At 42.6% G+C, this 16,910-nt stretch overlaps 1 protein-coding gene across 2 annotated transcripts in view; it reads left to right on the top strand.

Annotated features, from left to right (window-relative positions):
* Nucleotides 1–16,910, top strand: part of CREB5 (cAMP responsive element binding protein 5) — a 550,201-nt gene that overhangs the window by 450,810 nt on the left and 82,481 nt on the right. For both annotated transcript variants that reach the window (XM_076006338.1, XM_012735909.2), the window contains 2 exons: nucleotides 273–399; nucleotides 5,783–5,893. In XM_076006338.1, the coding sequence (XP_075862453.1) occupies nucleotides 273–399; nucleotides 5,783–5,893 (238 nt within the window). The remainder of the gene's footprint in view (nucleotides 1–272; nucleotides 400–5,782; nucleotides 5,894–16,910) is intronic.

The following is a 16,910-nucleotide window of genomic DNA, read 5'->3' as shown; positions in this document are numbered from 1 at the left end:
GAGATCTCCTGGCTTGTTTCTGTTGAACATCGGTTAGATAACAGAGGTCAGGAAATGAAGTGGAATTTGATGTATTAACTAGGAAGCAGCAAAGGAAACCAGGCTGGTGTTTTATTTGTTATTATTTCCCTAATATCCTCAATTATATGGCTCTCCCATCAGTGGATCCGCTCTGCTGCACATGTGCCGGTGTTGTCCTTGCTGTTCTGGACAGTGGTGAAACAGACCCAGGGCATCAGGAATAATGTTTGTTTTCTTTTTCTTTGTCCCAGGCCTGTCCCAGGCTCTCTATCTTCTCTGCTACAGCTCCACAACAGACAGAGACAGCCCATGCCAGCCTCCATGCCCGGGACCCTGCCCAACCCCACCATGCCAGGATCTTCCGCTGTCCTGATGCCAGTAAGTGTTTCTGTGTGTCTCACAGCGACCTGTCACTTGCACCGAAGTCTGCCACTCCTGAGAGAGGAAAGGAGAAGCTGAAACCTAAGCTGAGGGGAGAGGAGGCGAGTGCTCCTGCCTGGAGGGCGGAGCCCTGTTGCCCGTGCCTAGGTGCCTTGCTGGCTTTCCTGCCCTTCGATGCTTTGCTATGAGACAGGGTCCCATCTTCTCGCTGGTGACAGGTGAGGCTGTGACACCCAGGAAAAATGGAATGAATTCAGGGAAACAGTGTCATAAAACGACTGCAAAGTCTACAGCTTGGGCTATATATGTAGCTTGTCCTTAATTGCCAGTGAGTGATCTAGCCAGAACTCAGAGCAGTAATTACAACAATAACAGCGATCATACGTAACAGCGGCTCACATGTATTCATGTGTATCATGTTCTATCGATCATTCTAATAGCGTGTACTGAGTGCTTTCCACATGCTGGTCACTTTCCAAGTGCTCTGTCAATATGTGCAACACTCCTAAGACGTAGGTCTATTACTACCCCTGTTTTTTTGAATGAGGGAACTGAGGCGAATCCCTTGCTCGGCTGAGAAGCAAAGTAGTCGAGTTTTGAATCCAGCTTTGAATTCTGGTTCCAAAGTCTACTCTCTCGACCATGACATTACATTGCATTTCCTCCCTTCGCTCTCACAACAAACCTGTGAGGTAGGCACTGCTGTTATATTACAGATGGGGAAACTGAGGCACGGAGGTGGAGTAACTTAAAAAATTAAGATTATAGAGCTAGTAGGTGATGGAGTCAGGATTTAAATCCAAAAGGTCTGACTCCTGAGTCTCCACTTATAATCATTATATAATGATGAACAGTAAAAAACAGTAGATCAATGTAGAAGGGAGATACAGACTATTCCAGGGAAAACCTTTGTCACCTTCCACAGGGTCTTCTCCCTGCACTCTTCTTTGTCCTCCCTGGCATTGTGCTTTGGTAAAGATGGCTGGGGTTATTATTCACAGGGCCACAGGAGTTCTCAAAAGTCCTCGAGGCAATATGACAATTCAATTAAAATCCTCCCACAACAATATTAACAGTGTCTTGCAGAGCGTTTTAGCATTTTAAGGAGTTGTCTATATTGTTATTTCACTTTATCCTCACAACAATCCTGCAGGGATATGGTAGCAGTAATTCTTGATATATTCATTTTACAGATGAAAAGCTAAAGAATAAGAAGTCGAAGGGAGTTGTCTCATGTCGCACAGCTTGTGAGTGGAGAGTTGGGGCTGGAACCCACATCTGAACTCACAACTGAGCAGCTCATCAGTGGATCACCCTGGGTTGGGCAGTTTGCTCCTTTATCTAAGAGTAGGCAGGGGAATGGAGAAACACTTGGTGGACTCAGTCTAGAGAAGTGGACCTGTTTCCAAGTCAGAAACTGTCTTTGCAATATCAGGCCAGATAACAAATTGAGCTGATTGACTTTATCTGCCTTGCTCTCCTTAGAGCCCTTTAGATGAAGGGAAAACAGCACCATCCATGCAATTATCCCAGGTTTCATTCAACCCAACTAATTGCACGAAGACTTCCACCACCAGCTGCCTTCGTTTAGACTTTAAATTCCTCTTGTCCAAAATTCGTTTCCTCTCAAAACTTCTATGCATTACCCAGAAAAATATCACTGTTGGGACCCTTTTCTCCATTTGGCTAAACTGTGTACCATTCCCAGGGACAAAAATGAGACACTTGGGCTGACAGGGCCATCTCGTCGTGCAACTTGACCTCCTGTCAATGCCTCAGAGTAGAAGCCGAGGTTCAGGTTCAGGGTCCAGCACCATCCCCAGGGGAGTTCCCTAACCTATGTCAGTGCTGGGTATAGCTGCCACGACAGTGGGTGTCAGCCTGGAGCAGCGGCTCTCAACTGGGAGTGATTTTGTCCCCCAGAGGATATTTGGCAGTATCTGGAGACACTGTTAGTTGTGACAACTGGGGTGGGGGCAGGTCCCAGCATCTAGTGGGTATAGGCCAGGGATGCTGCTACGCATCCTACAGTGCACAGAACAGCCCCTGAGACGAAGGGTTGTTTGGCCCGATATGTCAATAGTGCTGAGATTGAGAAGCCCTGCTCTTGAGTGACATGAATATGACTAATAATGATTAATACAAGATCTCTAAAAAGTATATCCTAAAAGTTTCAGGCTGTGGAAACCTGGACCTTTTCTTCCTTCTTATCCTGTCACCACCTCCTGTGCTATCACTTTGGCATCTCAAGCCTGGTCACAGGGGAACCTCCTCCCCTAGAGTTCCTACCCTGGGAGACCAGGATTCCCTGGGTCTGAAGGATGAGTCTATGTCTTTAGGGGAAGGTGAGATTCTTAGCTGATTTGTAATGTATGCTGCCAGGCCACACGTTTCACAAGGCCTAGGTCTGAAACAAAATGATGCGTTGATTCATTCATCCATTCCAGACTTTTCTTGAGCACCTTCTATGTGTCATGTGTACTTCGCCCGGGAGCTAGGGACACGCTGAGGAACATGGCAGGCACTGCCTTCAGGGAGGTCACTGGCTGTGATGTCTTATCTTGAAAGGCAACTCCTTTGATAATTTGGGCATAGGAGCACCCATTTATAATTACAAAAGTTCAGTGAACTACCGACATTCTAGCTTCTGTTTTCCAGCGTGTGAAAAAGGTGAAATCCTGGTTGCTTTACCTGCAGTGCTAAATGCCCAGTATTCAGCCAACCACTCCCAACGCATAAAGCTGTGCCCGTGGTGCAGACGGAGGCTTCCTAATGCAAAGCACCAAATAGTTGTTCTGAAGACACTCTTGCTGACACTCTGTGTCTGTGTCTGTAAGCCAATGATCATTAAGATCAAAATGCAATTTTTTTTTTTTACAGATAGGGAAATCAGCCTGTGTAAAACCAGTGTTTAGTGAGCCCCAAAAGTGGGAAGCTTTGCTGACACCAGATCCAGAAGCCATGAGCAGGCTACTCCCATCTCTTTGTATGACTAGTAGCTTAGAAGACTCTGGACAATCATCTGTACTTCTGAAAGATCCTTCTTTGGGAAACTGAAAACAAAAGCTCTTTGGGGCTTTGACTTCTCTTTCTGAGTGGGTCACCAATTCGAATAAGGGGTCAATCACCTCTCCTACCCACCAGCATCTGGAAGCAGGGGTTATAAGGAATATGCATTTTTTTAAAGGAATGAAACTCTTAAATTCTTCATGACTTAACAATTAGAGGGCCTGAATGTATTTAATGACAATGCACTTAATTTAAAAATGGTTAAAATGAGCCGGGCGTGGTGACGTGCACCTGTAGTCCCAGCTATTCAGGAGGCTGAGGTAGGAGGATTACTTTCGTCCAGTGGTTGGCAACTGTAGTGTGCCGTGATCATGCCTGTAAACAGCCACTGCTTTCCAGCCTAGGCAACATAGTGAGATCCTCACCTTGGGGGAAAAAAAAAAAGTTAAAATGGTAAATTTTGTATTATGTATATTTTAGCACAATTTAAAAAATAATTTAAGAAAATTAGAGAGCCTAGGCTGTCCAGAGATGTAGGAGGTCCGTGGGAGTGAACGTTTTATTTCACTGACTTGGGAAGGCCTCAGAAAGTTGTACTGAAGTACTCTGGAATGTACAGAAAATTGGGCTTCATTAGCTCCTCTGGAAACGGTTCCACACATCCCCAGGCTACCAGACGACTGCTCAGCTAATCCAGGCTAAAGTGTGGCTGACAGGTCTTCACTGTCACGGGAATATCCACCACTCAGTCAGGAGGAAGCCCGTAGCCAGCACCTCTACTGACCTGCAGATTAATGTCCTAATCACACCCCTGCCCCTGGGGCGGACACAACAGGAATTGCAGTCAGGGAGTGTCCACAATGGAAGGGACCTTTAAGGGTCATTCAGTTCAACTGTCACTCTCAAGCGTCACTCCTGTTTGTGAGATTTCCACCCTCCACTCTTTGGACACCTCCAGGGACAAGGAATGCCATATTTTCCTTGACTATCCTGGCTAACTTTGAGCAGAAACCTGGTTCCCTGAAATTTCCCAGCCATTGTTTTTATTTCCATTCTTCGGTAAATGGGAACACATTTGCATTAAAGAATCTATTTTTCTCCCCCTGAGGAAAGTCTAATTATTTTTTTCTGTGTGATTTTAGTATTAAGTGTACTTGATTTGGTCTCCTTCTTTGAAAAGTGTTAATTTTCCACTAAATGGAAAATCTTATTAATCAGGCACACCCTTCCTGGACTAAAAGTAGAAATTTGGCTATATTTACTTCTTAATGGGATACCCTGGAGATGCGAATGTCAGAACTCAGTTCAGGTGTTGGAATGATGTTCCTTCGAGACACGGTGGCCGGCCAGTGGAGGACACTGTGGGAGCAAGTCAGTCATCGGTGTGTAACATAAAACCCTTGGCTGTCTTCTGCACCCGCCCAAAGGCCTTGCCCTGCTGTGAGGTGAGGCCTGAAACTCCGGCCGTGTAGGATCTTGACCAGGTTAACCGGGAAGAGATGCGCTGGGTGTTGGCTCAAATATGCAGCTGGAACATTCTGCTTATGGTTACGAGCTAGAGCCATAGGAAGACCCGCCGTATTTGAGAACGTTGCTTTTAAAACTAATTTTGTTTGTTTGTTCTTATTACCTCAAAGAGTCATGTGTATTGAATAAAATTTAGAGAGAAAAAAAGTCATAGATAGCCTGAGTTAATCATTTGGCATATTATATATCCTTTCAGTATTTTTCTATGTATACGTTACTGTACATAATTATTGCCTTAAAAATGTGCATGATTAGCGGCAGTTGCAGTGTTTGCAAAAGTGGAAGTATTGGGTAATTTTGTTTGGAAATGATCTACCATGACAATGCAGTTCTCCTTGGCCTGGAACATCTTGGTTTTTTTTGAGACAGAGTCTTACTCTGTCACCCCAACTACAGTGCAGTGGCATCATCATAGCTCACGACAACCTCAAACTCCTGGGCTCAAGCAATCCTCCTGCCTCAGACTCCTGAGTAGCTAGGACTACTATTTTTATTAGAGACGGAGTCTTGCCCTTGCTCAGGCTGGTCTCGAACTCCTGACCTCAAGTGATCCTCCTGCCTCTGCCTCCCAGAGTGCTGGGAGTACAGGCGTGAGCCACATCTATAGATGTGCAGGGCCCTGGAACATCTATAGAAGGAAGGCACAGCTTTGGATGACTCTTTGGTGTGCTTGAGTTCAAGGCCCAGTAGTACATTGCTCACCATACAACAAATCACAGACTTTCGAAATCAGGAATTCTTCAAAGAAATGCCAAACAATCCATTTGAAAGAGAAGTGCAGCTTTGCCTATGACTTTGACTGCCTTTCTCAGATTTCTAATTCTGTTGCTTTCCTTTCTCTTAGATGGAGAGGCAAATGTCCGTGAACTCCAGCATCATGGGGATGCAAGGTCCAAATCTCAGCAACCCCTGTGCTTCTCCCCAAGTCCAGCCAATGCACTCAGAAGCCAAAATGGTAAATAACAGTTATCATCATCCTTTGGTTATTGCATGACTTTTTCTTTTGACTTCTACTCTGACTCCAGCATTTTGGTTAAGCCCAATGGAAGGCCCTGTCTTTGTTTTGGTGACTAGGTCTTTCTATAAAAAGGCGGTACAGAGATTGGCTCTCTCTTTAAGGATATTTGTTATAGACCCTCGGCGTCAGACAATCATGTAACAAGCATTGGATCAGCATGTGGTGTTAATAAAAGGAACATTTAGAAGTTTTGGGAGATCCATAGAGTTGGGGGCAAGATATGCCCATAGTATGTGTGAATATTTGTTCATCATGTGAAACAGCAAAAATAATCTAGAGCTTCTTTTTCTTCAAGGTAGTTTCAGCGCTCTCTTCCTGTCCCCGTAGCCATTAAAACAGACATTTGATTCTTAAGTACACACTGTTATGAAAATACTTTGTGTTTTTTGTTATAGTTGTCAGATGCGATGTTGATTTGAAAGGATGAGAGCCTTATGTGCTTGCCACCCTTACTGAAATGCACAACTTCAAGTGACAATCTTCAGTAACTTTTAACATATGTTATTGGTGTTCAGTAAGGTCAGTCTTTCCAATCACAGTGATGGATTTATGCATCTGTATTTTACTAAATATTAGTAAAAGCAATGCACACCTGTCTTTACAATATAAAGTTAACTTGCTGGTTATATTTGGTGAAGTTACTTGAAGTAGGTCACTCAGTTTTCATACAGTTAAATCCTGACACCACAATTACTAAGGTATCAGATGACTGCAGAATATACTACAGCACATTTCTTAGCATCTGATGTTGGATAAGGATGGCTTTTGCTAGAAGTTAGAGATTCATCTGTTCTGCTGACTGGCAGCATTAGAGACTGTGTCTGGTGATTGGTATGAGGATGTTGTTGACAGTTCTGAAAGTTGGCCATCAATTGCTGTGCAGGGGTGGAGTCAGACCCAGTGACTTCCTTTTCAATGTCAGCAAGAGTTTTTTTGTTGTTTTTGTTGTTGTTGTTGCCCACTTTGGTCACTTTCTCTTAGAAACTTCACTCATTTGACTTGCAGTTTCTTGACCCAACGAATCATCAGCTGAACTCCCAGTGTTGGCTACTTTGGGCAAATAAAATCTGTGGTCAAGAGAGTTCTCTTTGCTGTGCCACAATCCCCGTGACGTGCCAAATGGCACCGGCAGCTGCAGCAAAGCTCGTTAAATCTTTTTGGAATCGGCTAATATTTTTGCAGCTCAAGCTCTGCAGAGCCAAACCAAATACTTGCTGGCAGAATAAAGTCCAAACTGGCATCTGTTTTGGAGACCAAAGTAATGCCATTTACCTTTAAAAAAAAAAAAAAAGAAAGAAAGAAAGAAAGCAAAAGAAAAAGAAAAAAGTGAACTGTGAAGGCACTTAAGAAAAAAACAAAATTAAGTTCTTTGTGTATATGAATAAGTGCTCAGGTCTGGATCTGAGACATTCCCTCAGATGGATTACTTCTGAATCTTATTTGCTTGAGGGTCCGTACCCTTTTGAGAGATCTTTCAGATAAATGTTGGGTGGCTTCTAAAACATCATTCCAAGTCAAATTTTTCTGCCAATTGATTTTCACTGGATTTTATGCCACCACTTGACTCAGAAGTGTCCTACCTCTTTTCTTGCCGACAAAGAAGGAAAACGGATCCAAAGGTAGTACAGGTTTATAATCATTTATATGCATGAATTAAATCATATGATATGGCAAATTAATTGTGAATAATGTTAGCTGGAAACAAAGGGAGTTGGTCTGCACTTATAAAAATCATTTTCCCCCCCAGAATGTTTGTTGAGTTCAATTTGCTGAGCAGGCGCATCCCTCTGCTGACTCATGTTCTAAGGGAATGACTGTTTCCAGGCCCAGGGTGTCTACACTAATGAACTCCATCACAGACTTGGGGCTCGGGGAATACAGCTATTCTCTCTTCCCCGAGCTCTCACCCCATCCCTGTTATTTCCAGTACGTTAATCCAAAGGGAAAAATGGTAGTAGTATTGGCCACTCATGTTCAGAAGAATAGCATTTAGCTTGGAAAAGTGTTAAGTAAGTGAATTTGAACATGTCACTCAGCATCTCTGTTCTTATTCCACTTACTTTATTTCCTGGAGAAACCAGTTCTTGCTTCTACTAACCATACAGTATTTTCTAGCAGCTTTGGGCTACTCAGATAAAAAGTTTTTTATGAAATACAAAGTAGTGAAGAGGGGAAAAAAAAAAACCCTTCCCTGATTTTAATGTCAGCCAGAGGCTCCCCAGGTTTCTCTGAACTATGGGCTTTGTTGTTCTATGCCTAATTTTCTTCCTGTGTAAGACTGGAATGGATTCCAGATTTCGACTCAGACTCTTGTTTCACTGTTTTCAAGGACTTTTCCAAAGGTCACACACAGGCTATTGTGACGAATGCACTCTGCAGGGTGTGTTCTCAGAGCGCACAAGTAACCAGAGAGCTACAGGGGAGGTGTTGCCCGCACCAAAACACTGCAGGCTTATTCTCCTGGGGACCGTGGTGTCAGGGTGTCCATTTCAAACTCCCTATTGGCCACTGACAAAAGCCATCATTCTGAATCTCTGGTGAAACTGGGAGGTCTTGGAAGTGGACAGAAGCTTAAGACAGGATTGCTTTAAATGTGCAATGTTGTTAGAAACTCTCCCACTAGTGATTGCCTATTAGAATGCATCTGTTTACTTGTCCCAGATGGGTAATTTTACCATGGGAGAGAACAAAATGGGTGTCCTTAACCAGCCCTGCAGTCCATTAATCTGGAACATCCTAAATCAAGAAGCACATGTGCTAATCTTTTGATTTAATGTATATTAGTATCAATGAACTGTAGCTGCATCTGTCTAAGCTAGCTTTATCATAATCCTGACTGATCATAATTTAGTTTTCTGGATTCTTCTTCTGAAGAATTAAGCCAACAGACGTATGTTTTCACGATTATGCAAGTGCACATGCACATGTTGGATTTCGTTTGGGCGGGTCAGAGTGGACTCAGAGCCCTGACAGCCTTCGATCTTTCTAACCACCCAAAATAATAGGCTCTTCCTTCCAGTTTCCTGAGGTCAGTGTATGTCTTGGATGAAAGTGGGGTCTACTAGAAAGAAATTCACTGGCTACCTGGTGGACATTGTTAACATTCATAGGGGAAAGGGAGGAAAGGAGGGAGAAAGGCAGACTGAAATGGAAGAGGGAGAAAGAAGGAGACAGAGGGCAGGGGAAGTGCAGACTAGACTGCACTGGGACACATTGCCACTCTCTGCAGCATGGGGTCACTCTGTAGTGATGTGGTCACGGTGTTCTCAGACTAACATAGATTTGTGTTCATTTCTGTTTGTGGGAATGAGACCAATTCTAGCTTTGAAAAAAAAGTTTATGTTTGGGTTTAGAAGCCAAATGAGTGGCTGGGGACTTGTCCATACACCTGCCTAGTGTCTCACGTAAGATGCAGTGACTACTACCATGCAGAAACTATTAAAATGAAGGATGGCGTGTAAACAACTATTCAGGCAGGGCTCTGGCCACTCTGCTCAGATTTCACCTTATGTTTGGACAGGGCTAGCGGAGGCTAGGGAGTATTGATACTAGGAAGAAGGTATGCACTGCTGTGACCTGATTTCGTCCTTACGACAGCACTGTGATAGAGGTATTGTCCCCATTTTATAGCTGAGGCAACTGAGGCCACGAGAGGTTAAAACCTCATCCAGTGACATGTCACTTAGCAAAGACTAGAGTTTTAGACTCCAAAGACCAAGCTTTTTGATGACACCATTGACGCTTTGGATAAAAATATCATATGGTTACCAGATGTCAGTAACCAGCAGATTAAATCTAATTCTTTTGGGTTAATTGATATTTAGATGCAAATGGGAGACAAGGATGGCAAAGATAGCTTAGACCTCCAGATAACCTGGAAAAGAGATGGAACAGTTGGTAGTATTCCCTCTTGGTTTAACCGGAGCTCCCTAGTCTCACTAACTGGTCCAGCCTCACTGCTTCTTCATCCAAACACATTTTTGTCTTGACTTTTCTTATGTTACATGTGTGTCTCCCTTACTTGATTAATTGGAAGCTCCTTGAAGATAATCCATGCATCTCGTAAGGTCCTTGTACTGAGAGAGGCCCCATGAGTGAGAACTGAATTTAACTGAGTTGAGTTGAATTGAAATAATGGGAAGGAACCAAACCCTAGTAATGGAGATGAGGGTGGGACGGAATGGGTGGGAGCAGAGGTGGGGCTGAGAAGCAGGGAATAAAACCAGACAAACCAGCCTGGAAAGAGTAGCTGGCTATATTCGATTTCTTGGAAAGATACCTAGAAACAACATCCATCACATTTTTTTTTCCTGGATTAAAAAAGCAGTATGTCTGTTCCTGAGAAAATAGAAGTTGGAATATCACTGCCCTCCTTGGAACTAAAAACAATCAATACTAAATGCTCTTTCTTCCACGGTGACAAAGTAGTCATGCTGTATACTGGTCATTGATTGCCAATGCCCCATCTATAGTTAGGTCTGCAGCTCATTGAATAGATACATAAATATATGCACTAATGAATGAATGAATGAAAGAAGGCATTTTAGAAATGGAGGTTACCTAGTGAATACCTTGGCCAAATGCCTCTTTTCACAAGTGAGGACGTCAAGGCCTGCTAAAGACTTAGGGGGATCAAGCCATCATTTTAACCCAAAGCTGGGCCCTCAACTTGGGCCTTCCCATTTCAACTTAGTGCTGTACTTTTCCTGGCAGCTATACCGGTAAGTCCCTAACAGCTCTGCTGCTGCCTCACGGCTGCTCCGCACAGACCGGCAGACAAGCGCTAGGGAGGTGTGGTGAGCAACCCTTGGTTACATATCCGCTTTGTTTTGAATGTCAACCTGGGTGTGTTTGTGTTTGCTTTTCCCCTCCCTAATTATCGAGCTGGATAACTGTTTGCCTGCGGTGCCCCTTGGCCACCCGCTGTCCAACAGATAAATCACAGGGGAGCCTGGCTCCGTCCCGAGTTGCCTGGAAAGCTCGTACACGTGCAAAGGCAGTCTCCAGGTAACATCTCTCTGGCACTCTTGAGAAAGGCAGTTCTTCGATTTGCCTATTTGCTTTAATCACGCCCAGTTTCGCTTCCTAAAAGTCCAGGAATAAAAAGCAGTGAGTGAGTAGACTGTCGGCTGCTCAGAAGCCGTTGTGGCCAGCCAAGGCTGTTGACTTTGAAGAAGTGCTCATTAACTTTTGAATCGTGCCAGCAGCCCTGTGTCTCTGTAGTCAGCGATCAAAACACGACGATGGACTGAGCTAAGGTGACCAACTTTTTCAGAATCCTCCTCCCTCGCTGCTGTGAAAACCACTGTCCAATATGCAGACGAATAGGAATTGCGTAAGGTTCCATGACAACGACAGCAACAATAACAATCTGCACTCTCGCTGACATGGATGACACATCTCATTTTAAAGGCAATTTGCCTTCTTAGCATACAATGGTAGAAAATAGTAATTGTCAACACGAATTAAGCACTTATGAGTGTGGTCGGAGCACCTTGCGATCTATTCTCAATCTTCGCAACAATCTGATGAAGTAGGTACCATTTTTAATCTTGCTTTACAAAAGAATAGACTGACAGGTTCGCCTTGTGGAAGAGCAACACACAGCTGGTAAAGTGAGGTGTGGGATGTGAACCTAGGCATTGGGCCCTTCACCATAGTGCTTCATGTACAGTAAGAATGATCATCCTGAGTTTACATTAGTGAGCACTTTAAAAATTGGAAAATGCTTCCATATGCATTGTCTCGTTGTAGCGTCATAGCAACCCTGTAGGGTCCACAGGAAAATATTACTATCCTCATTTTATAGACCCAGAGAAGTTAGGTGACTTTGCCAGCATCGTTCAGTGGCATAACTAGGCCCTGGGCCCAAGTCTTCTTTGATTTTTGTCCTGTTTCTACTACGTTATATGCTGTTGCTGGTGTTCCCATGGTAACTTAACTCTGAATAAAAGCAGGCCTTTATAAAAACAAAGCTCAGTGGCACAAAGTAAGATGAGACTCAAATTAATAGCTCAGGCCCAGCCACCTCTTGGCTTATACCTATTAAATTCTCTAGGCCTCGTCAGCTACATACTGGAGAGAGGCTTTCTCTATACTTCTTTCTGGCAAAGACAAGTGCTGAATTTGAGTTAGCTATTACTAAGGCAACAACTTTGAGACTGGCACTTTGAGAGCTAATAGAGGCCCCTGCTCTTTTCTGTCGGCTGAAAGTGAGACCTTTAAAATACCATCACCATGTTGCCCATTTAAAACTGTAGAAAGTTTAAATTAGGAATATATTATGTCATTTTTAATAAAATATAAATGACTATATTATGAGATCATTGATAAGACCAATCTTTTATTTATATGTCTACAGAAAAGAATAAGTTCCTACAGAGCTTATATTCCATATGCTGATCAGAACCCCAAATACAGGAGATTATACATTTGATTATATTCGCCTTGGAAACAACAATTTGGAGAGTATCAGTTGCCTATGAATCACCAAATTCCAAAGCAGGAAAGGAATTCAGGGATGACTGTATCAAAATCCTTTCCTTGGAAAAGTTCAAGTTAATAACTTGTCTAAGATCACAAAGCTAATGGATAGAAGAAGGAGAATTAGAACCCAGATTCCTGATCTCCAAACGTGTGGCACTTCACTCTCCATGTGCTAGTCGGGATGTGACAGGGAATGCCATCAGTCGGTTGCTGTGACAGTGAACTGTGTAGGGGTATCTCTTTAAGCATTTTCTGCCGAGTTTGGTTATGGAGGCAAAGTATATGGGGGAAAGAGGGGGCCAGATGAGCTTTTTCTATCTATGTCAACTGGGGATGGAAGCTAACCATCAGACTGCCCGAAGGACTTAGCCCAATTCTCTCTGACTCTTCCTGAGACTTGGTGGTCTTGACAGGAGACCTCCAAGCTATTCTTATGTGCCAGCCAGTGTATAGATACATGCCAACTATTTCATCTCTTGCCGCCTAGTACTAACTGCCTTGATTTTTTTGCCTGCCACCAACCAGAATTCCCATGTCCCATCACTGTTTTCTTTGGGCCCTCATAGATCTTACTCAGGCTTTTGGAGCTCTGTGTGGTGCCGGGTGTTGAGTGGTGACCAAGTGCCCTGCTCACATGTGCAAAGGATCGAAATGCTTCTTTCCATTCCATCTCTTCTCTGGGCTCTACCCTCTCCTCCCTCACAAGCGGCTCCTCGTACACACACTCAGACATTCTCCTAGGACTCATTGTCTTCCCAGTTTTCTTGCTTTCTCCTTCTGCCAGTATCCACCCTGTTTTGGTAACCATGGCAATAGGTGAAATACGATCCCAATATTTGCTCCCTGCCTCTGTCATCCAGCCCAGCACGCGCATTGTTGGGTCTTGTTTTTATGTTTGCTTAATGTTCCCAAGCCTGAAGTCAGACACATCTGCGCAAGGAAACTGCGCATGGTCTGGGGCAGAACACCGCCCCCCTAGCCCCAGACGAAGTTTTCAGGCATGTCTTTCTTATGTATTTGTGTTACGTGTGTGTGCACACGTGTATCCTAGTCTGCTTTGGAACATTGTGCAAATAAGTTCAGCTGCGTCAGAAAAGCCAGAGGGGGGGGAAAAAAGGAAATTTAACAATCTTGTTATAGGGAAGTTTTGCTTTGCAGAGATATATTTTGGTCTTTTTCTTGGAATGTATGTAGCTTACACTTTCCAAGATTTTTGCCAGCACAGCTAATAACGAAAGTTTGCTTTGCACTTTGGGTTGATGGCTGTGCCTTGACTTAGCTTTTTATGTGGGAAGCACAGAAGATCTGTGAGAAAATTCAGGCCTTGAGGGGCATAGAAGGTGGGGCATTCGGGTAGCCAGAGGAAGCAAAGTTTTCCTAAAGGTTTAGGATTTTCTTTAAAAATAAGAGAATTCAATCTTCAAGTCTAAAATAACAGAGGGTACATTTTTCCTGTTGATATCCTTCTAAAATTGTCTTTTTATCGCCTGTTAGTTTGAAAACTAACACTATGTAGCTGGATAGTGCTATTTGATTGTTGTTGAGTAAGTGGAATCGTTAGGTTCTCAAAATAGTTAAGTCTCAGACGATAAAGGCATACATCAATTATTTTTATTTCGAAACTCTATATGCAGTCGCCAGAACAGAAGAGGTGTTCCCAGAGGATGGGACTTTCATCCAACTGTGGCCTTGGGTTCCAGAGATTAAAAGTGCAACCAGAGAGGCAAGTTAGTAGCCTTGACTTCAGTATACAGCCAGGATCTGCAGTTTAAGGAGCACACCTGCATAGAATTTCAGGGTTGGCAAAGTGTTTCACTTGTATCCTTTCCTGGAACATCCTTCTCCCTTTCTCCCCCAACAGGAACGTGCTGCACCGATATTTCAGGCCTTAGTCTGATCGCAAGTCCCTTCCAGCCTGTTCTCCACTCATCTCTGCACACCACGATCACCCTCCAGAAGCCCCTCCCAGAAACCTAGCATTTTTCGGAGAGCTTCTTGCTCTCTCCTGACTGCCTATCCCAGCCAATTTCCTTGCATACATCCCCCTTTGCCTCTGCAAACTCCACTCCTCCTTTTTGCAAGACTCAGCTCCAATGCACCCTCCTGTGAAGTCTTCTCACCTTCCCCAGGTAGACGGGAGCCACACCTTCTGCTGGGGCAGACTCCACTGGCACCTTGTTCGTCTCTTCCCCATCGAGCTTTATTATGTTGTCATTGTCTGTGTACCTGCCTCCCTGCCAGCCTGGGAACTCCTTGCGAGCAGAGGCCAGTTTGAATTAGCTCCATCCATGTCCCCAGTTTGGCATCTCTCCAGTGAGTGCTGGGTGCCAACTAAATGTTTGTTGATAGACTGAAGGAAGAAGTCTGATAAACTAATTTAGATGGAGCCGCTACGTGATTTAATATGGCATCCCACACTGTGGGCTGTTTGTTTTCATAAAGTTCTAGGGAAAAGATAAGACTTAAGTTAAACGATTTATTCACTATGCTAGAATCTAAGGACCCATGATATGTGGGTGGGAGAGAGATGTTTGAGCAGGTGTAAATTCTTCCCACGATTTCCCAGGTCTCTGCCTTGGTACCTGGGAGCTCTGCCAGCCACAGGCTGGTGCAGCTCTCAGAGAAGTGCTGCCTGGGACCTTTGAGCCTGTAGTGTGGCACCACCTGAAGGTGAGGTGGCCTTATATCAAATGCTTTGACACTTCAGGATTGAAATCCCCTTGTGCAGGCCCAAGTCTTTAGTACCTAAAAAAAAATAAAAAAAATACATAAGTTCATGGATTCCAATGCAGTTTGGGTTATAATTTATAGCAGCAAACTTTTGAGGATATCTTAAAGGGAAAATTTTCTTTGTCTTTTTTCTCTGTTCATATATGTACTATATCAAAATTGGGTTCATACTAAATCTACAATCTATGTCCTGCTTTTAAAAATTTCATACTATACTGTGAGCATTTTCTCCTACCATTGTCTTTTAAAAACATTAAAATAATTGTATTAATATAATTTATCCTATGGGTATCACATAAAAATTTAACTATTCCCTTATTTCTACTTCTGGATATTTAAATTTTTTTTTCTACTAGAAATAGCCCATCGGTCATAAAAATGAAACAGACCAAAAAACTGATCTGAAACTATTTAATTATATCTTTAATTATTTCCTTAGGGCAGATTTTAAGAATTAGAATTAAAAGGCCAAAGGGAATAAATGTTTTAAAGATTTGGTATATATATACTGCCAAAGTTCTTAAAATTCATACTAAATTTTATTCATTCCTGTAATATAGAAGGATGTTCATCTTACAGATTTTTCAGAAGTATTAAGCATTATCATTTTTTAACAAAATCTCTGCCAACTTTTATTTGCATTTCATACACTAGGAGTACTGTTGAACATCTTTTTCTATATTTGCTGGCCTCTTGATTTTCTTCTTTAACAAATCTCTGTATTTAAAGGCAGCTTTTCTTAATTGAAGTTAGTACCAGAACCCAGGGAACTAATAATAAGGCAGATTGTCCTCCTTCTACTGCATTTTTCAAATTCTTAATTAATCATCTCTACCATCTTACTTTACTAATTATACTTTTGTTCTCTCAGACTAAATGCATACTTTAAAACATGTTTAGTAGTTTTTCTGTTTTTTTGTGAGTTTTTTGTTTGTTTGTTTTACATCACTCTTGCTTGGAAGAGTTTTTAAGTATTTTTTTGTTTTAAGTTTTTTTTTCCTAACCTTAAGCTTTCTGATTTTTATAGTTATTCAATTTATTTATTACAAAAAATATTGGCTTTCCTAAGAATATTAATGTGGCTTTTCCACATTTTCTATGTGTATCTAACCAAACCTTTGTTTATTTAAATATCTACCTAAGTATCTTCAATAAACCAAAGATAATATGTTTGTGTCATTTACAATTTTCTAAGGTAGGATTACATGGATCCTACTCTTATCCTGTTTATAACACACCAACCTCTGACCATTTCCATTTCACTAAGCACTGTGTAAGTATCTGGATTTATATTGGTTAAATTTTATCATCATTACTGGATGGTTAACCGTTGCTGATTCCGTTCTCAAGCAAGAAAATTAAACAGAAAATATAAGCAGTTTAAGTCCCATAGGGTGATATTGATGGAGCAGTAGTTTAAAGTTGAGTGAGTCCTCTGATAACCAGATTGGAACCTCCTTACTAGTGTCTAGGCTTCCTGAGGAGAGGGATCCAAATACCTGGCACATAGTTGGCTACAAAATATCTATTTGTCAAATGAATGAATATGAGTAATTAATTATGTAATAATATCAAACATGCATTGAGAGCTGATCATGGGTCATGTTGCCGTGTGCTTACTGGGTGACCAAGGACTTGGGCCTAGCTCCGGTTTCAAAGCCCACATTCCTAGTGACTCTGGAGGAGGATCTGACCCTTACGTGTTGGGTCTCTGCCCTGGTTCCCTAAAATCAGCATG

Source organism: Microcebus murinus, chromosome 9 (assembly GCF_040939455.1).
Source record: "Microcebus murinus isolate Inina chromosome 9, M.murinus_Inina_mat1.0, whole genome shotgun sequence".
NCBI classification, from domain to species: Eukaryota; Metazoa; Chordata; class Mammalia; order Primates; family Cheirogaleidae; genus Microcebus; species Microcebus murinus.
Note: the sequence above shows the minus strand (reverse complement) of the source record. Positions and strands in the feature narration are given on the sequence as shown.